This window comes from Haliaeetus albicilla, chromosome 28, assembly GCF_947461875.1.
Source record: "Haliaeetus albicilla chromosome 28, bHalAlb1.1, whole genome shotgun sequence".
NCBI classification, from domain to species: domain Eukaryota; kingdom Metazoa; phylum Chordata; class Aves; order Accipitriformes; family Accipitridae; genus Haliaeetus; species Haliaeetus albicilla.
The window spans coordinates 10,642,444-10,662,759 of record NC_091510.1 but is presented as its reverse complement, the minus strand read 5'-3'; the positions used below and the strand labels follow the sequence as shown (position 1 = coordinate 10,662,759).

The window sequence follows — 20,316 nt, the reverse complement described above, 5'->3', positions numbered from 1 at the left end:
ACTCAATCCCACAAATTCCTGACATTCATGTCTTCTTAATCTGAAACGTAACTTGAGGAGGTGGTTAACATTTGACCTTTGCTCTACCTCAGACATACCTGGAGACAAAAAAAAAAGTTCAAGGCATGCAATATGCATTCACAGTCTGAGAGGATGTTTTATTTTAAAGGTCCCAGCACAGAGTTTTTCAAAAAAACAACCCATTAAAACTTCAAAAGGTTAATTTAATAAAAATTCCCCTACAAGCATAGTTTTGCATAAACATTGCAAATTCATACTAAGAATGATGTTCTAAAGCAATAAATAAGAAATAAATCCCTAAAAGCATACACCCAAGAGTCATGGTGAATTTAAGAATAAAATGGCTACCATACTAATGAAAACAGTCTCATTTATTTGAATTGGATGCTACGGCAGAGAATGAACAACTACAAATCACACAGTCATTACAGCAGTAGACACAGTACCTAACAGGCTATTAAAAAAATTAGTCAGAAACAAATCACTAAGACAAATGGAGGCTCAAGTTAGGAGACAAATCGGAAATAAAAAAGCAAGCTACTTCTGCAAAATAAGAAAATCTACCTACTTGCTCTAAATCAAGCCAAGCAAGGACTCAAATACAGTTCCCTCTGCCCTTTTCTTTCCCCTTTAAGAAATAAGTTTTAAAACTGAATCTTAAAGATTATTCTAGCTTTTTATCCACCCTCCTACCTTCCTTCATTACACACACACAAAAAGAATAAGGACTTTAGAAGCTTGCTAGCTGCACTTCAAATGGGTTACTCTCTTTGTTCCCCTCGGTAAGTGGGGTTTTTTGTTGTTGTTCTATTTTGGGAAAAAGATTTACTACGAATTAAATCCTCTCAATGATCAATGAGAAATGTTGTACTGATATCACATATTTTAACCTGAAATGAACTTGTTCGGGCATATAGACTTCACATGCTTTCTCCTCTTAATTACTAGTGCATACTACTGCCAGTATCTGGCAGTGCCAGAATTTTGAGGGAAGAAAGAAAAGAAAGGGTTGGAATACCAGGGATGAACATGATTGTTTAATGAGCCAGTGTCTCTTTGCTAGGAGATAGTCCCCATTTGCTGTTATCTCTGTTGGCTTCAGGCATTTTGTTTGCCATACAGTTAAGGCATGACTGCACATGCCGTTTTGAGATTGTTCTTGTTAAATAAAACCTGCAGCTACAACTGATTAAGGGAATGTCCTCTTACAGACATGATGTATGACACCAAAAATTTTAATCAAGTACTTAAAGTAAAAAGTGAAAAACAAGGTGAATAATTTTCTTTTGTTTTCAATACATTTTCACTTTCACTTACAATTGCACTTTTCAAATCAACCTGTACCAGCAGCTGATGACTCATGAAAACACTGACTAGAAAATTTGTAATTTTCTCAGAGCAAAATATTTTAAGGAACAGATTTCCATAATTACAAGCCAAGTAAACTGTAAAAACTTTGTTTTCAAACAAGCTTCCTCTGTACATAAAAAAAGGAGCAGACAGAACATATTATTTGAAGTCTTCTTTGGAAGGGCTGCCTATCACACAGAAAACATGCCCTTCCTTGTACCTGTAGCTGATTCAAAGCCCAGGTCCTCCAAATCAAATCAGCTGCACTTATTTTGGTTCAAGCCTAGATGCAGGGCTGATTTCAGGTCAGGTGGCTATCTCCACCCACAAACATCTGCGACCTACCGCTGAATTCTTTAAGCTTCTTTGTCTGGACAGGCTGCTTCCCACCTCACCCAGTCCACTCTGGCACATCCCGTTCAGCATATTCGGTTCCCCACGCCAGTACCATTCCCTCTAAGCTCACTTCTTACACCCCGTCATCTATGAAGTTCACAGCATGCTGGCTTACAAAGAGTTTGTACACATGAAGGGAGCTAGAAAACTATGGTCCAGGCTAAATTCCTGATATAAGGCAGCATCTTTTATAAACATCCTTGATGGCAACCTCTTTACAGCGGTACACAAGCTCCCACTTCTATGCAATTTCTATAGCCCTGTCCTGATGCAAAATTAGCCTTTCCTTCAGCATCATCCAAATGAAATCGAACAACCAACAGGTATTTTGAGCTTTGATCAACTAAAAGATCCCAGTATGACATCTGAGAACTGATTTTAATTTAAAGAGGAGAAGCGGCAGTCTTTCCTATGAATGCAAGGCTAACGAGCAAATGCATTTCGTTATTCCCCTGTCAGATACTCCTCTCATATTTCATTAGTCTGTCTGCTTTTGTGTTGGTAACTAAAAACTACCTTTTTTAAAGACTGTTTTTATAATGTTAATGTTCTAAGTTTATTATTTTAATACTAGTATCAGCAACATCTAAACTGCACTTAGAAACACATGAAAAATATTTTCATTTATTTCTCAGGCTTTTCTCTAAACGCAAATCCTAATGGTAAAAAAGTGTAGTCCCCCTACCCTACTATACTGTGATATTTTAGGGGATTCATTGATTATTTGTTAGTGCAGCTTCCTCATAAAACAGTGTCCAAGTGGAAGAACCATCCCTGCACAAAAGAGAGAAAAATCTGAGTTCTGAAAGTTGGATAAAAGCAGATGATAATGGAAAAAACTCCACTTAGAACTGTGGAAAAATACATTACAGGCCCTACTTCCCTTTTGCTAATCAGTAACTTTTGATATTGACAAAATACTAGTCCAGCAACAGATCCTGGTTCACAGGGTCCCTCTGAACTTCAGCCGGAGTCCTGCTATGCAAAACCAATGACTGTGGCAAACCAACTGAAAAAAAAGCCTCTTTGGCTTTTGTTTCAGACTCAGATCACTACACTATAGTATTAATTACATAAATACTACCAGTTCAATTTCTCAAATTCATGGTGGAATAAAGAGGTGTAAATTGTACATTCTAAATACTGGCTCATATAAACGTGACCAAGGTAATTTTCACATTTTAGCTTGGATTCATATACATTTATATGAACTAAAATTTTGGTCACCTGTGTTTTAAGAATGCCTGTAACATGCTTTCCATTTCAGAACCTATAATTAAAAAACACTGTACACACAACTTGAGTGGAACATGCTTTTCCTTCTCCTTTCTCACACTGAAATTATGCCCCTCTACTTTCTCTTTGCCACATGCTCACCTCTGTTTTTCCAGTACAAGTTTTGTCTGACACACACTCATTTTGGAAGTGTTTTGGAATATTAAGGGAGAATCCAGTTATCTAGTCATTGCAGTTTTAAAGCAGTTAATGCTTACAGCAACCCTGCCTGGTTGTTTTCCAAGATTCTTCCAAAAGTTTATCTCAGTTTCAGAATTATGAAGAAACCTCAAAGGCTCTATAAACGCAATCCCATATGCAAGCATGAGCACTGGATACATCATGCATTCAAGAGACAAAAAAGAGCAAAAGAAAATGAAGATAAAACAATGGATGACACAAAAGAAGATAATATAGGAAACATTACCAAAAACTAACAGTTTTCTTCACGTTAGGTTATTGACTGAAGTTCTGATGTTCTAGCATCAAAGGGAATTTAATCTGTTCTAAAATTCCATTTCTTCACTTTAGTTACTATGGTAAATAAAGTATAATTATCAATGACGGCAGTAATGAAGCCGAAGACATGAGCTTGGGCACTTGAACTTTTAGTAGCTTTTAGTTTGCTTGTTAATAAAACCTATTACAACTGAGGCTGACATTACTCAGATAAATAATCCATCCTTATACCTCTGTTTAGTGAACTGCTTATTATTTATCCTGTTCATCAATTCTCTACAGACAGTGCAACCTGTAGCCCTAACCAAGAAGAAAATCCACAAAACTCTGTTCTAAATGATGTCTATAGTTAGCTATCATTCCTTATCATCTGCTTTTTTAAATATCACGACATTTGTGATCTTTGTCAAAGTTCTGTAACATATTAAGGGATAGCCACATCTTGAATTTATCCTTCAGTTTAGCCTTTTTTTGTTATTTATTACAACTCCAGTAAACCTACTTTTTTTTTAATTAAAAAAAAACTAAACACATTTAAAGAAGATTTTTACAAGCGTTTTTTAAAGAGACATAAACACATTTTCAGATACATCTTTACCATTCCATTCTGCCAAAGTGGTACAAAAGCTGTTCTTTGTAATATCGCCACTTCCAAACTAAGGTCTGTGACACACAGACCTCAGGCACACGAATCAATGTAAAATCTGCACTGATTTAAAAACATGGCTGTACTTATGCAACGTAGTGGCAAGTCCGCTAAACGCTCTTGGAAGTGGGATGCAACACTGACATACAAAGGTGTGAGAGTCAGCTTGAACATCACTGCATCACATTTGCATACCCGCATTTCCCAGTGCCTCTAGATGGAGCTAGGTTAGGTCAGCATGATTTATTAACCGCAAGTTCAGCAGTGCACAAGCACCATCATGGTGCTCCCAGATTGACCCCAGTGGGATCTCAAAGCAGAACAACAATTCTCAACCTAAACCAGTAAGCTGTACAGCTTATAAAAAGCTGTAGGGATGTCTACACTCATCATAATGGAATAAATGATTACTGATAGCTTACAATGTAGAGAATTCAGGCTTCAGATCTCCATTTCCAGTCTCTCTGAGCCAGCTAGCAGTTAGTGCTGAAAGCTTTAGAACATGAACACGTGAATAACCTCCAAATCTTTCTAAATAAACAGAACACAAAACAATTTATGAGGAATCAAAAAGGGAAGCAGAATGGTAGCTGGGAATATTTCATGCATGCATAAATACATTAATATACCCATTTCTAATTTCTTGATTTGATTCTCAAACATTCTTGCATCTTATAAAAAATGTAACATGCTATGAGAAGCGGTTTCTAGTGTTGAGCTGCTTAGCAACACCTGTGTTCAAATAGCCTCCGGGTAAGTTCGACAAAAAACGATATGACATCTGATGAGCCCAATTTTTTTTTTAATTGAAAGAAGCAGCAAACCCACAAAATGGGATTATATTAAAAGGCCCATTTATGTTTTACAGTAAAGACGACTGTCAGATAATGGGATGCTCCTCTGTTTCTGCCTCAGGCTAAAAATAACTCCTACATTTTGCTGTAAAAGTCAACTGCCTGAGGTGTCTTTATTTCATGCAAGGTAATTACAATGCACATCATCTTCAACAGCATACAAGATATCTTTATGTGCACTCACTGTACAACTTTTCTTAATTATTAGTTTATTTTCCTTTTCACAAAGAATTACATTTAGGGTTTCTATGTCTTTCTAGCCATGGGAGTTCATTAAGAAGTATTAAGGACTCTGTCCTTTTTAAATTTTTTTGATTACTAACAAATCAGAAGAGTAGAGAAATTGGCTGAACATGAAATTCTTTCACAGATGTGTTAGGACCAACTAAACTCTAGCTATGCCATTATTCAGAAATGTCTGAATGCAGGCCCCTAAATATTTATTTGTCAAGTGCAGGCCCCTAATTTAATTAAATATGCTCAAAGTGCCCAATACCAATATACTTCACTGGAATGCTTTATTAGAGTAATTAGCACACCAAATATATGCTGCTTACTTAAACATTTAGCTGTAGATTTCCAAATCTGAGAAAATTATCACATTTCTGAGTTTACGAGAGTATTTAATACCTTTGTGAAAGAAATGTGACTTCTTTGTGAAAGAAGTGCTTCATTAACATAACATCCTTATGGCCAGACTGACTTCCAGGAACGCTTTGCCATTGCCCACTGTACTACAAACTTCCCTAACATCCAGTTCTGTAACATCCTTTAGAGTACGATTGCATGCTCCTCCTGTCTCATTTTTTTTCTCCCCAAAGCAGAAGCCTACAATTTGGTATGCTCAAGTGTCATGAATAAAAATGAGAAATCTGTAAACTAATAATGTAAGCCCCAAACATATCCCTTAACCTCTTCTCAGCATACTATAGCAGAAATGAATGTAATTTAAAAAAAAAAAAAAACAAAAAAAAACCCAGGGTTTTTGGCATCAATTACTAATGTGGTGCCTCTCAGTTCACCACATCTTCACCTTTTTTTCTTAAAGGACAAACCCAAAGGACTGCTCTCCAAATTTTTCTCTGTACATTCAGTTTTTAAATCATCCAGCATGTCTCAGCATTTTATAGATGTTTGCAGCTTTTGTCTAATTCAAATGACAGCGACGTACAATCATCCTTTGGGACACAACATTATGCACACAAAAAACTAAATCTTTGATCTTCGAGTTAGTACATTAAATTAAATAGCACTTTTTCACATAAGGATCTGAGAGCTTTTATAGGAAGGAAAAAAATGGTAACACTAAACACAGCTATGTAACAGACAGAAGTTAAGCACTCATTTAGTACATTTCTAGAACACAATCTGCTACAGCACCAAGCACTTCCAGGTTCCACTCCACCTCCCACATTCCAAAATACCCAGATCTTTACTCAGACTTCACAGAAAACTTTCAATATAAGTACATAAGAAGTTACATGACTATTTACATAAAAGCCTACAATACTGCTGGAAAAAAAAAGAGAAAGATAAGCTGACTTTTTGTTCTGGAGGCAACTCTAGTAGCTACCAGCTTCAGGAAAAACTACAAACCATTAAATGGTACCTCTGAAAAGATAACAGTTACATAAACCAGCATGAAGAACAGAGAAGACATGCAGGGAATTTTCCCTGGGTTCCAGGTTACATGTGCTGAAATTGCGTTTTTACATTCTAAAGAATGAGTGCCATATAACATAGTATGACGAGAGCTAATCGGTTAACTAAGGTATTAGTAGGGTATTGCTAAGTACTGTTGTCTGACCAGTGATCAATATGACTTTTGATATTTGGCTTGTTGAAAACATGAAGTCATGATACTATTTCAGATTGGATTTAGTCTACAAAAATTAATGAGCCACATCAGCACAAGTAAAAAATACACTCTACACCTCAATTTCTAATTAACAGTCTGGGACACAGACTACAAGCATAGCTGTTGCCAAAACTAAGGCTAATAAGGCACTGGCATAGTTCTAGCTTGGCAAAGGATTGCTTAATTGATCAATAATAATAATAATGAATAATTCCTAGTTTAACGTGCAAACACATAAAAGTGGTTTTATGGAAAAAAATTGAGATTATATTTAAATCATTGACTAGTCTGTTCGTTGCACCTTGGAAGAATTATTCATATCAAATTAGTTCTAAGAGCTCTGAGAAAAGACTAAGAGTTCTTAGAGCTCTTTCTAAATGGCTACTCACAGTATATTGTTGTTTTAAGAGCTTTTTTTGAACTTAGGTTTCTTCAATAATCTGCTTCAGGGTACCAGAACATTAATTAGCTGCTAAACTTTGCAGTAAAGGTCATCTTTCATAAGCAAATTGAAAAGCTTCATATTCCCAGCCAGAAAAACAAATGTTCTTTTTTTTATTAAAAAAAAAGGGGGGGGAAGGGAGGGAAGAAAAGCTGTTTTTAAAAAAAAAAAATTAATTTAGCACAACAGTTTTCTGCTCTTTTATTTAAAAAAAAAAGACATTAGTATGCAAATATGTACCTAAACACTGAAGAGGATGAAAAAAAAAACCAAACCTGCAGGTAACTCACTCTCATTTGCTACCATCTAATTTAGCATTCAGTGTTAAAAACTTGTCCACCCTTTCCAATTATAAAAGATGTAGGTCAGCTTAATTTCCTTTAGTGCTGCTGGCTTGAGATAGGAGGTAAAACAAGACAAAAAAGCACTATGTTAACAATTAAGAAACTATTTTAAATCAATGACCCATTCAAGAATGAATATTGCATTTGTTTATTTTGCCACCACTTCAATCATTAGGAGCTAGCTTCTTATGTAGCCTTTATCCACATACAGTTCATAAACACAGGAGCCGCAGCCTCTACACTTAGGAATTTTTACATACAAGCAAAAAAATTTCAACAGCTATCAGCAACGCTCAAGTAATTTTCCCCCTTCTCTCCCCAGAACAAAATATAGAAATGAAAAGGTAAAATATACAAGAAAAACAAATGTCAACATGTTTAACCTCAAGCCAACTGTTTATCTGGTAGGGCCTGGATACTTCTAGATGTTATAGCACACAGGTTTCTTATCTGAATTACTAAACGAGTAGGAAATTGGCTTTTGGTAACTAAAGAGGACATTACAGAAGAGCAGGTTTTATGAAACAACTTGCTGTTTTGTACTGACCAACCACATGTGGTTGGTCAGATAATAAGATATTCATGTTTCCACTTTAAAGATCTTTAACGAGATACTTATTTCAGAAGCCTGCCCTTATTACAAATTCTGATAAACTAAAAGGAGCTGGTTAGTGAGGTCACCTGAACTTGGCCGCACAAGGACTCGTATGATGAGGATCCAGAACCTCTCATTCAAAGTGGTACAACAGTCAGGGCCTGTATGTCAAACAAAACAGAAGAGCACACAAAAAATTTCTAAACCTATCTGGATGAATAACCTACTTCCAAAAGCAAAAGTCTACAAGGCAGCATGTGGTGGATGTGAACAGATCAGCAAAAACACCCTCACCTTCAGGTATGGTTCCACAGTGGCTCAAGCCAAGGTTTACACCAGGTGAACCATCTTCCTCAACAGCTGAGCCACAAAAATCTGAAAGTTCAAGTGCTTGCACAGAATGAGGAAAAGTACTACAGCCACCCCTACGACAGCCTTGCTCTAGAATAACTAGTGAACAGGGATCATGACATGAGGCTAACAGATACCACGTTGGGGTTTTGGAGGGAAGAGGAGGAAATAATAATCATAATAAGGTGGCTCATCATATATAAGGGTTCTTACAAATGTGGACCTCATTGCCCAATGATTTTTTTGTATACTAACAGTTTCCACAGGTTCAAGGGGAGACTGAACAAGTACTCGGCAGATAGGAATTAAAATGAATTTATCTATTTAGTAACCTTCATCTGATGCTGCAAGCCTTCAAGATGAAAACTGCCAAGAGGCTAGAAAACTAATCCACAGGAAATACCTGATAAGACTTCTACATTCTTTTTCCTTGCTATGTATCTGTTATCTTTAGTCAGACCCACTACAATCAGTCTTATTTTCTTACAGTGTACAGAGAGGAAAAATTAAGCTAGAGCTTTACAAAGCAATTAAATGCACCTTGTGTGCATACAGTGGGAAGAGATTGGTCCAGATGACAGCAGGTTTCAATTGAAATCCCATGTTCCTACAAACATTAAACTGCATATTGCATGGAAAATAATTCACAAAATACATACCAGTAACTACGGCAGACAGGCAGGACATGCACAGGTTCCCTTTGACCCATCAAAAGAATTAGTAAGGTCAGAAAGTGCTGAGAGGAAGAACGGTGAAAGGGGAAATCCCAATTGCTGCTTGCTTGGCTTCTGCCTACCACTCTCGTCTCTGGTCATTGATGTATTTGGTTTAGACACCATACATACAGACAAACAGCAGTTACTCCACAACACTTTTTCCACATCCAAGTGTTGTATGCATTCTGCCCAGCTCTCCTGCCTCTGTGCCTCAAATCTCATTATAGCACCTCTTCTTTCCGCTAAACAAAGCATGCCTAGGTTGTTGCTCTGCCAAAAAAACAAAACTATCTTTTTTCCAGTTGCCCCAGGCAGCCACTGAGTACAGAGCTAGGCTCTTTGTAGCAGTGCATGGCAGCAGACAACGGATGTAAATTTGAAGGAGAGAAGTTCTGACCAAAAGGGAAAACACTTTCATCGTAAGGACAGTCAAGCACTGGAAGGGTTGCCCAAAGAGACTGTGCTGTCTTCACCCTTGGAGGTTTTCAAGACCTGACTGGGTAAAGCCTTGAGCAACCAGGCTGGATTAAAGACCTCCTGAGGTTCCTTCCAACCTTAATTTCACTTAGATTCAACGTCTACACACAGAAAGCACTCAGTGCTGCCCCAGACCATGCTTCTACAAGTCTCTCACCTAAAAAGTCTCTGACTTAGAGGTTCAAACTATTAGCTACCTACACAGGCTTTAGATCAAGAAAATTAATGCTATCTTGTTAATGAAGTACTGTGTAACACACTGAGCAAAGCCCGAGCCTAGCACATATTTTTGTTTGAAGGTGGGTGAAAGCGAGAGTTAAGATGGGTAAAATTTGCAGTCAACAGTGTTATTTTTTTTTCTCTGAGGTTTTTTTGTTTGTTTGGTATATTTTGTTTTGTTTTTTTAAGCTTACTTTCACCCAGGATGATGTTCTTATATTAGGCACCAATCCTGGCTACATCTAAGATGACATATTACATGGTAAGACTATATGAAAGAGTTGAATATGACATTTGCAGGCCTGGAATAACAGACTTAAATGTTCCATCCAGTCCTTCCTGGCAACATGCAAGCAGATCTAATGCAGTAAAATCCTGAAATAAAACATCAGGGTTGTGGTTTTTGTTTTAATTTCCCATGACCTTGTGAAGCACGGGAAATAGTCATCCACCTACGGTCTTCCAATTGGAAAGTCTTTAAATACACAACTTCAACTTAAAAAGTAGCAGAGAGAAACATACATGAGTTTGCATATATGTAATGAATATAAACCAGATAAAGATAGTTTTAAGAAATCAGTACAAACTTGTGTGGAACTGAACACTTAACAGTGACCTTTCCAAAACTCCCCTGGACACTTTGAACTACAGGAGGATTTAGAAAACAACTATGCTCCAGAGATGCAATGAAGAAAGAAGTATGAGAAGTTCGTGCCAATAAATATTTTGCTTATCAATTCATACTATGATATTTAATTTATAGTTGGGGTGGGATTTGTCTTAACCTTTCCTGTGAAAAAAGGAATCTATTTCCCACCAGCTCTCACTGGAATATACAGAAACTACATTTTTGACACAGGATTTTTTTTTTTTTTTTTTTCCAAGTGGCAGAGAAAGATCTGCTTAAACTCAGTTGCCATCAGAGATGCATGAATATTCAAGTTGCATAAAGCAAAACTGAAATAAGGGTAAGGTGTCGTCAACGGATGGTTTTTAGGGGGATGGTTTCTTCCTTCTCTCACACAGGAGGTGGAGAGTTACTTGTTTTGGGAGGTTTTATGGGTTTGGTTTTGGGGTTTTTTTTCAGCTTGGTTCTTTTGAACGTAACACATCTGGGATATAGTACATTCAAAGCACAAACAGGCTGCTGTAAAGTTCTAATGCAAGTCTGGAGACACTATCAAATAATTCACAAGGCTGGTGGTTTACGAACAACTGCAGAAATCAATCCATTTTTACTCTCCTGTACCCTCAGACAAAGTTACATCTGTGGAACTCAGTGGAGAAGGGTTGTATTTTTTACTTTTTTCCATGTTTTTTAATTAATAATTTCTGAAAGTAGTTCTCATAAATAAAAAAAATTGTTATAAAGACATAAATCACAAATAAATCACACACTCCAGTCTAGACAGAAACGTCTCACTCTTAATAAAAATGCTCTCCTCTCCCTTCTTCGAGGGAGTATTCTTCAGCCTACTGAACGTACAGCAGAAAAATAAAAAATTAATTATAGACTAATTTACTTTTAGCTTTGGAAATTAAGAACTCAATTCAGCAGTTTCACTAGAAATAGTCAAACAGAAGTCAAAATGAGGAAGTCTAAAATGCATGCAGTCTATAATTTGTTCCTTCTAGTACAGAAATAAACACAAAAGTCTAATTTTATCTTAAAACATACTTTATATTACATTATTTATTCCAATCATCTCCTTCCTATTGTGTTCAATAAATGAGTCTCTCAGTAATTAGTTCTGAATATTCATGTTTGGGATGAATCAGCATCCCCAAATTCACGAAGGCATTTGGAAGTCATGACAATTCCAAACGCTGAGGTTTTAGAAGCAGCAGCTTCGGAGTGCTCCTCCATTTATCCTTGAATTTTTTTCAACCTTCAGACTTTACTCTTTATTTCCTCCACAGCTATGAATATATTAGAACTTACTTTTGAAAACACTATTACAAATACCTGAGACTGCTGTTTAATCCCATTACCTTCAGAAGACAGTTCTAAGTAAGTGTTACAAGAGATGAGACAGCAAATGTGGATCCAACTGGAGAATAAAACCGAAGCACCACTCATTATTCATCATTCAGGGTAGTTTCGTTTATAATATTATAAAGTTTTAGGGGTTTGTAATATTGTTTAAATATTAAATACCAAAATACCACAAGTTTTCCACAGAAAAACTATTTTAGTATTACTCTTCCACAGTATTAATAGCTTCACCTACCGGAGACAACACGACAGAGCAACAAGATGGACTGACCTCTTGCTGTCTTTCAAACTACTTATTCTTTTGTCCTGCTGCCTTGGAAAAAGCAAAAGTTTTCCAGCACTTCCACTACCAAAAAGGAACTAGAAAACCCTAAACAATTTCTCTCACATAAACAACTTTAACAATTCAGCTGTATTACTGTACACAGCTCTCATATTAGGGTTTTCTGCACCAGCGATTCCAGAAACTTTTAAAGTTTCCTTCAAGGGTGAAGAAGGGCCTTTGCCTTGGTCTCCCTGCAGTATCCTTAAAGCCAGAGTTGTTAAATACGGCCCACAGAAGTGTACTATCAGGTGGTAGAATACTGGCTGCATCTTCAGGCTCAAAAGGTTGAAACCATTATAAACTTCCACTGGCAGCCAGGTAAGCAGCATCCCTCAGGGGCTAGCATTAGTGCCAATAATGTGCAACACCTTCATTAACAACCTGAACAATGGGATGGAAGGTACTCTAAGCAAGTTTGTGGCTGACACCAAACTGGTAGGGACTGGTTAAGAGGCTGGAAGGCAGAGCTGCTATTTATACCAGCCTCAACAAGCTGAATATATTCAAAACTTTACTAGGCAAGACCCTAAGCAACCTGACCAAAACTGGCCCCAGTTTGAGCAGGAGATCAGACCAGACAATTTTTTCAGAGTTCCCTTCCAATCTGTATTACTGTTAGTATTCTGTGCCTGTTACAGTGCAGTGTATTTATACACCAATGCTGAAAAATCTTTAGTACCCAGCTTTAAACACATGATCAGACCCAAGGCAGGTTGTCCATACCTGTCTCTTGTGATGAAGTTTCAGCTACAGTACAACCTCACAATATTATTATTCATATTTAGGATACGAGTTTAAATCTCTTGAAATTACCTTGAGTTATTATTTTCACATTTGTATGCCCGAGACACTAGTTTCAAATAGCCAAAGCAGAAGTTTCTTCTTGGTTTGTAGGAAACCCTCAGTCTATCATTTAAGAAAAGCATTTTGAATTTGAGGATCAGACTAAGGCATTTTTAAAGAACAACAACAATTAAATATTTTCAGAGCAATTACTTGTTACAGTGATGCTACGTAAAAATTTTGGAAAAAAATTGTCAGGTAAGTCATTTTTAGCAACAGTGTGTCCACTTCAGCAAAGTAACTTGTCATATCAACACTTCCCTCCCCATGCTTTTCAATGAGACTGAAGTCACCTCAATTCCACTGGAAAGCAAGATGCTTCATATGTTTATTTCAGTGTAAAAGTAAACAAATGTACAGCTGACAGGCTGTTTCTACTCCTTACCCTACAATATTTTTTCTTCCAGATTATCTTGTCTTTTAAGTAGGCTTTAGGAACAACCAACAACGGGACAGTGTTTCAGTCTTAAGTACTAGAGAAGTAGCCTAGAAAGTACACGCAAAAAAAAAAATTATCTTCAGCCAACCAACATCTACATTTATTTAGGGTTACTGGCTACATGACAGACTGGCAAGAAAAGGCAGTAACTGGCAAGGCTGAACATTAACAAGCTTTCAACCACCAATTACAACCTAAACTAAATACTTCACTTACTTGCTCTAGAATTCAGTACTCAACATGAGAGGAAATATTTTACTTACATTGCATTTATTTTCCACCTACTAACTGTATCATTTCAGATGATTCACCCCAAAAACAGGAAAGTGAAAAGAACCAACCATACAAAAATGTTTTCCAATTATACCTAAATATTAAAAGATCATTTTAAAAACCAACCTTCCCAAAACTGCACTTAGATATAAATGCAAAGTCAAAAAGAATTAGAGGGGAAATTAACGGCTTCTGATACTTTTCCATCACAGTCCTTCCCATTCCAGTAGGAACGGGTGCTGAAATTAAGAAGAACTAAGTACGTAAAAGCATCGGTACTTTCTGGTAGAGTCCTGTGAATTCCAGCTGTAGGTACTGGTCTACAATCTGCTTCTCTATGAAAACAGTCTTATTAAATTCAACAAGAAGTTATCCATATCACCTCTTTAAGAGAAATTATATGACTTCCACGTATCTTTTCCTCTGGAAAACTACTGCACTGCCCAGCCTTATTCCAAAACAGCATTATCATAGAGCATAGAGACCCCAGGTTTGGAAGGTCCACATGCAATTATTTAGAAGGCGCTACACAGATTTGGAATTGAGGACTTTCCAGACTTCTAAGTTCATTACATGATTTATTTGACCAAATAACTTCCCCTACCTAGCTAAGTGTCAGGATATTAAAGCATACTCTTAAACAAAACAAGCCAAAAAAAGGGGGGGGGGGGGGAATATAAGCTTACCACATACTAAAAAAAGACAGAAAGAAAAGAAAAAAAGAATATGCCCTTTGAACAGGTACTGCCCAGGGGATTGGTTAAAATCAGAATTCACAAAGGCTTCAACAGCAAAACAGACTGGATGTAAACAATCTCAACACAATCCTTTTATCAGAATCTGAAAAGGCTTGCATTGCTTCTTTCACCCTGCCACATCTAAAGAAGAACCATAAATGGAACCATAATAAAATTAATGCATTCACTAGACAAAGCAAGCAGGAGGATGGCCTAACATATCATGAATGGTCACCCAGGTCAAATAAGCATATTTCAGACTTCCGCCATAACACTAATACCTCTGCATAGATGGTAAGGGTATCAGTGGCCAGAAATAGGGGTTTTTTTTCCAATACTTCGAACACACACTCTTTTTCCAGCAACATATGCAAAAAGCAAGTAAGGTCTTTTACAAGAAAATGCACAGAGATGTTAGACAATGCAAAGACACTACCTCATTAATATGAAGAGATGGCTAGAATGGCTCTTTGATTTAACTTAATCCTTAGGTAGAGAATCACTAAGAAATATACTGCTGAAGGCAACCTTCTGGTCAAAAGAGCACAACCACTAGTACAGGATTCCACTCCTCTCTCTAGTTTCCAGCCACTCACAGAAGGGTTTCAATTCCTTTACAATGTACCCAGTAATTGCTATGCTTGGCACATTTGGCATTTAAATTTTCCTGAAGTTTTTTCCAACTGGAACACAGCAACTTTCTGTCAGTCTACACAAGTCAGGACGCTGCACTACTCTAGTAGCAGGAACTCTTTCTTTCCCCACAGAAAATGCTCATTGCTCTCTGCTTGCTTACAACACTGGCGTTTGATGTGAGACCTACCAAGCACCACATATGCAGCGCCTTCTAAAGAGGCAGGCAGACTCCCGGCAGCAAGCCAACAGTGTACTTTCAAGAAGTCATACCCTTATTGCTGTTAGTAAGAAGGTAAGAGATGAACATGGACTGGCTAAACATCCTATGCAGATTCCACATTTGAATCACTTCTACCTACTTTTACTCTATTGGTATCTCCAGTATTTCCCACAAACGGCTCAGGAGGCTGCTGTATCTCAAATCTGGCAGCTTCACGTGCAAAACACACAGATCCAAGTTCTTTACACCTTTTTAAATCATTCATCACCCTGTTATTAACAGAAGAACACTTCTGAATTTAGATGACTTCCATCTGGGTAGGTGAAAATGTAAACTTTGTCTATAAGCACACATTAAATAAAACCCAGCTATCTAACTGTCCTTCCTAGACAGACCAAGATTTTGATTGTATATACACCTTTTTTTAAAAAGGTAACTACAAAAATAGTTGTTATTCTCCTGGTTGGGGTTCAGGAAAAAAAAAAAAAAAACAACCTACCCACACAGCTATGCCAGCAGAATCCTCCAGTGTAAACAGTTACAAAAGTAAAGCTGCACTTTCACCAGTGCAGCTTGTTTTGCTTGGAGCAGGACAGAAGAATTACTACAACAATACAAAACATAACTCTCATCCTATATGTGGGTACCTCACAAAGCACTGTCAGTGTAGCATAACAGGAACTCTATGTGTTTCTTGGATAGATACTAGCACAGCTGTAAATGAGAAAAACGTTACAAGTAAACTTAACACGTGCATCAAGTGAATACCTACAAACTGAGAAACACTTTCTAACACAGCTAAAAATGGTTATAAAGCTTAATATTTAGAAAAGGAAACTTACATAGTAATGAGAATTACATACAATTTAGTTACCTTTCACAACCTGAAGAACTGCTACGACGCAACAAAACCCAAATCCCACAGCATTTAATATTCAGAGTGAAATCAACTTCCAAGATTCAACAAGCTATCAAGAAACTACTTTACAACCACTGAAAGGGAAAAGAGCTGCAAGTATTTCAAAGCCATTTTCAAAAGCCATCATTATTTAGATAAGCACTAGTGCTGAGAAGATAAAAATCCGGCCTTTACTTCTATCACAATGGCCTCTAAATACAAAGTGTCGCCACTACTCCCAACCTGTCACCATCTGTTTTCACAGCTTCCCCTATGGCTTCTGTCCTCCACTGACTTCAATACAAAATACATTTAAGACACAGAACTGTTTAAGACCTAGCTCTGTTACCTTCCTATTGAACAGGAGAGAAATTAATCATTAATGAATAACAATCAGCTAACATTTTTCATGCCTATTTCAAGATAATTGAGACAACACAAACTTTTACTTTCCTTATTCCACCACCTTTCATATCATCAAATTTTCCAGCTGCATTGCAACTGAAATTAGATCCTACTTCTTTGGGGTAAAAATTGTTTTTGTATTCTGTTTTGAGCAGAGAAGCTTGTAGGCACTATGTATCTTCTGTAAGTGCATTTTGTCAACAGTTACCCTTTTTAATTTGAGATTATCAGAATCTCCTCTTAATCATCCTTCTCCACCACAGTGGCATGCTGATCATAAAAGGGAGATGTTTAGCATAAAATGGCTACTCCATTCTAGAGAAAGGCCATTTTCTTGAAAAATAAGACAATAAAACACCCAGTAAAGCTCTAAAAGAACATCTCCTGAAAAGTAACTTTAAAACATACACCATGCAGAGCTACCAGTGCTAAGTGGTTAAATTCAACGTGTACTACTACCAAGTCACTATGTACGGCATGGTAAAGCTATGCCTAGCATCTAATGAGAAAGACAGCAAGAAACTGGAGTGTTGTAGCTTATTCCAACAAGTCATCATCCACATCGTGGCCTTCTTTTTTCAGAGAATTTCAGCTGACCGTGTTGAATCAGTGCTTTAAAATATTTTCTCATGAATAAATAAATATATGAAAGACAGTACAAGTAAATAAATTGCAAAACATTCATTGGTAAGTAGTTACCTACATTTGACGCTGGAGACAGTTTTTGAAGCTGTCCACCATAAGGAATGATCTAGTGTTCCCTAGTTAAATAATTCTTAGGAGTGCATGTGGTAACGATTAAAACCATTTAAAATACCGCGAAGAGATAGCTTTGCTTAAGTATATGCCAGTCAAAAATGCAACACTTACTACTAGCAAGTTTCCCCAATAATACCTTGTACAACAGCCATCTACATTATTAAAATTTGACCCCAAAAATGTGATGGAATGCTCAATCGCTAGTTACAGAAGTAATTAGTATAAAGATACAAGAAGTTTCCAAAAAGTGCTAACACATGGTGACAGGCAGCAAAGTTATTAGGCCCTCACAAATATGAGAAATGGGCAAGAACTTGCTTCTCAACATCTAGATATGTTGTTAACCTTAATAAATAAACCACTCTTAACAATGCAGCGAAAACTACAGTAGCAAATTCACACATAAGATTCTAAAGGCTGCTGAGCAAGGAATGTATTTTCCTGGAAAGCAAAGCGTATTTTGAGCAATACTTAAACAAAACAAACAAACAAAAACCCCAACCACCACCAAACCCACCAAACTAGCAAACCCCAAACCACACCACCCAAAAACTACCATAGGAACACTAGTTCAGAAAATTCATTCAAAGAACTAGGACACGAGTCTCAAAGCGTGAAAAGAAACCCACCACCCAAAACCAAACAAAAAGACCATGACTGTGGACGGGGTACACAGCAGAGGCCCCCAAAATATGATGTTGTACAATGTTTGCTGCAATGCACAAAACCATTATCAACTGGGCTAGGACTAGTTTACTTAGGGAAGTAAAGATACAGCATTTTAAGAGTTCCTATAGAAGCACAGGGGGGCAGGTATTTAGGAGACTTTGTGTAAAACAAACAAACCACAGCCTAGGAAGCTTGCACACTCTGAGGGCAGAGAATTAAAGAACTCACTTGCATTCCTCACTGTCCGAAGCAAGAATATTGAAGACTTATGCCAAAACACTTCACCTCAAACTGAAGACTGTGCAAGTAATTATTCTGAAAAACACACAATTATAAAAATTTCTACCATTCCTAAAACTCATTCCTCAGCTTCTCTCATGAAAGTGTCTGCTGTGAAAGTGCACAGGATGTCACAAAAAAAAGGATTAGTGACTTCAGGTATGGAGAACATGATTTCATCTTCTCCTGCTGCTTCAGAAACAAAGATGTTGCTTTTTAGCGTTATTTAATAACCTATAGTGTTAACCAAAAGAAGAGCCGCAAGTTTTTTCAACAGTGATGGTGGTCATCCTATTAGCGCAAAACTGCAGACAAAAATCCAGCTTTGCTCAGTTTCCTGTGGCCTTTCTTATTACGTCCAGAAAAAGCTGAAGACTTAGTTATCATTCTTCTGAATTCCTCTAGGAGTATTATAAATCAATGCCAGATTTTTATACTAGTAGCAAACCACAGAGGACAGTGGTGTTGGCTGATAAAAATATCTTCCTCTGCCTTCAAAAAAATGCTCTTGAAACCACTACATTTTTTCCAGTGCAGGAAATTCTTTTGGGTTCCAAACTGAATAATATTTACACCTGAACATCCATTCAGAGCCGATAAATCAAGTTTTCTTTCATTACTCTTGCTTTGACCGTACTTTAACAGGCAGGTGTCTCGGCTGGGTCCTCCAGAAGCCCTAGAACTCACCGTCTGCCGACAAGAGGACGTTCAAGAAGTGTCGTGGGCCGTGACAGGTCTAATTTATTCAGATCAAGCGGCACCTCGCCCGCCGGGATGCCGCATCCCAACGCCCGCGGCGTGCCCCTCCGACCGCGTGCAGGCCTTCGCGCTGCTCCACGCGGGGAGAGAGCGTCACCGCCGCAGCCAGCCCACGCGAGAAGCCCGGCCGTGGGCGAGGAGCGCTCAGCACCACAGCACCGGTGCGCAGGGCCCCGCGGGACCACCACGCTCACCCCCACCCCCCCGCCCCGCACCGGGCGCTCCCCGGCGGCGGCTCAGCTGTGGCGGCGGCCGCCCCCCTCCCGTTCCGCGCCGCTCCGTTCCGTTCCCCGCGGGCTCACCTCAGCGGCCGGGATGTTCACCACACCTGTCGACCTCCTCTTCTCCCTCAGCTTCCTCTTCTCGATCTGCCCCTTCCCCTTCCTGGCGCTGGGGCCCGAGCTCTTTCCCTTGGCGGCCAGCTTCTCCTCACCCTCGGGGGAGCCCGGCGCGGCGGCGGCGGCGGCGGGAGGGGTCTTGGCGGCAGGCTCTGCCCCGCGGCCCCCGGTGAGGGCCGGCGGCGGCGGCTCCTTGCCGGGGGCGGCCCGGCCCAAGGCGGCGGCGGCGAGGCTGACGCAGTTGACGGCCCCGCCGGCGGGGGGCGCCGGGCGGTCCGGGGGGGCGGCCGGGCCGCCGGGGGGCAGGTTGTTGTTCAGCTCGGCGGAGCAGGCGCCCCCCGCGGGCCGGGACTCCCCCCCGGCGGCCGCCCCCGGGGCCGCCGGCGCCTGCTTCGCCCGCATCTTCTCCCGCTTGGCTTTCCACTCCTCCAGAAAGTCCGTGGTGCTGCCCCCGGCGCTGCGGTAGCCGCCGGTCGCCATGTTCCCGGCGGGCTGGACGGCGAGAGAGTCCCACCAGCACCTCTGCCGCCGCCCGCCCTGAGGCGGCTCTGCTGCCGCCCGGCGAGGAGAGGTCCCGGCGGGGCGGGCGGGAGAGAGAGACGGGGGCGGGGAGAGAGACTCGGAGAAGCACAAACACCCTGGAGAGAAACAAAAGGGGGGGACGTGAACCGTCCCGCAGCGCTGCCCGCCCGCGTCCCGCCGCCTACCCCGGGAAGCCCCCGGGGACGGGTCTCCAT

At 39.3% G+C, this 20,316-nt stretch overlaps 1 protein-coding gene across 14 annotated transcripts in view; it reads right to left on the bottom strand.

The window, feature by feature from the left end:
- The window catches only part of PAWR (pro-apoptotic WT1 regulator), a 105,913-nt gene extending 85,676 nt beyond the window's left edge, over positions 1-20,237 (bottom strand). For 13 of the 14 annotated variants that reach the window (XR_011322579.1, XR_011322589.1, XR_011322583.1 and 10 more), the window contains exon 1: positions 19,544-20,180. Coding sequence is in view for 1 of the 14 variants with exons in the window: in XM_069773429.1 (XP_069629530.1) it covers positions 19,544-20,059 (516 nt within the window). In the remaining 13 variants the exon portion in view is untranslated. Of the gene's footprint in view, positions 1-19,543 lie in introns of all 14 variants that reach the window. The other variant, XM_069773429.1, reaches the window with a different exon arrangement.
- Positions 20,238-20,316: the final 79 nt, after the last annotated feature.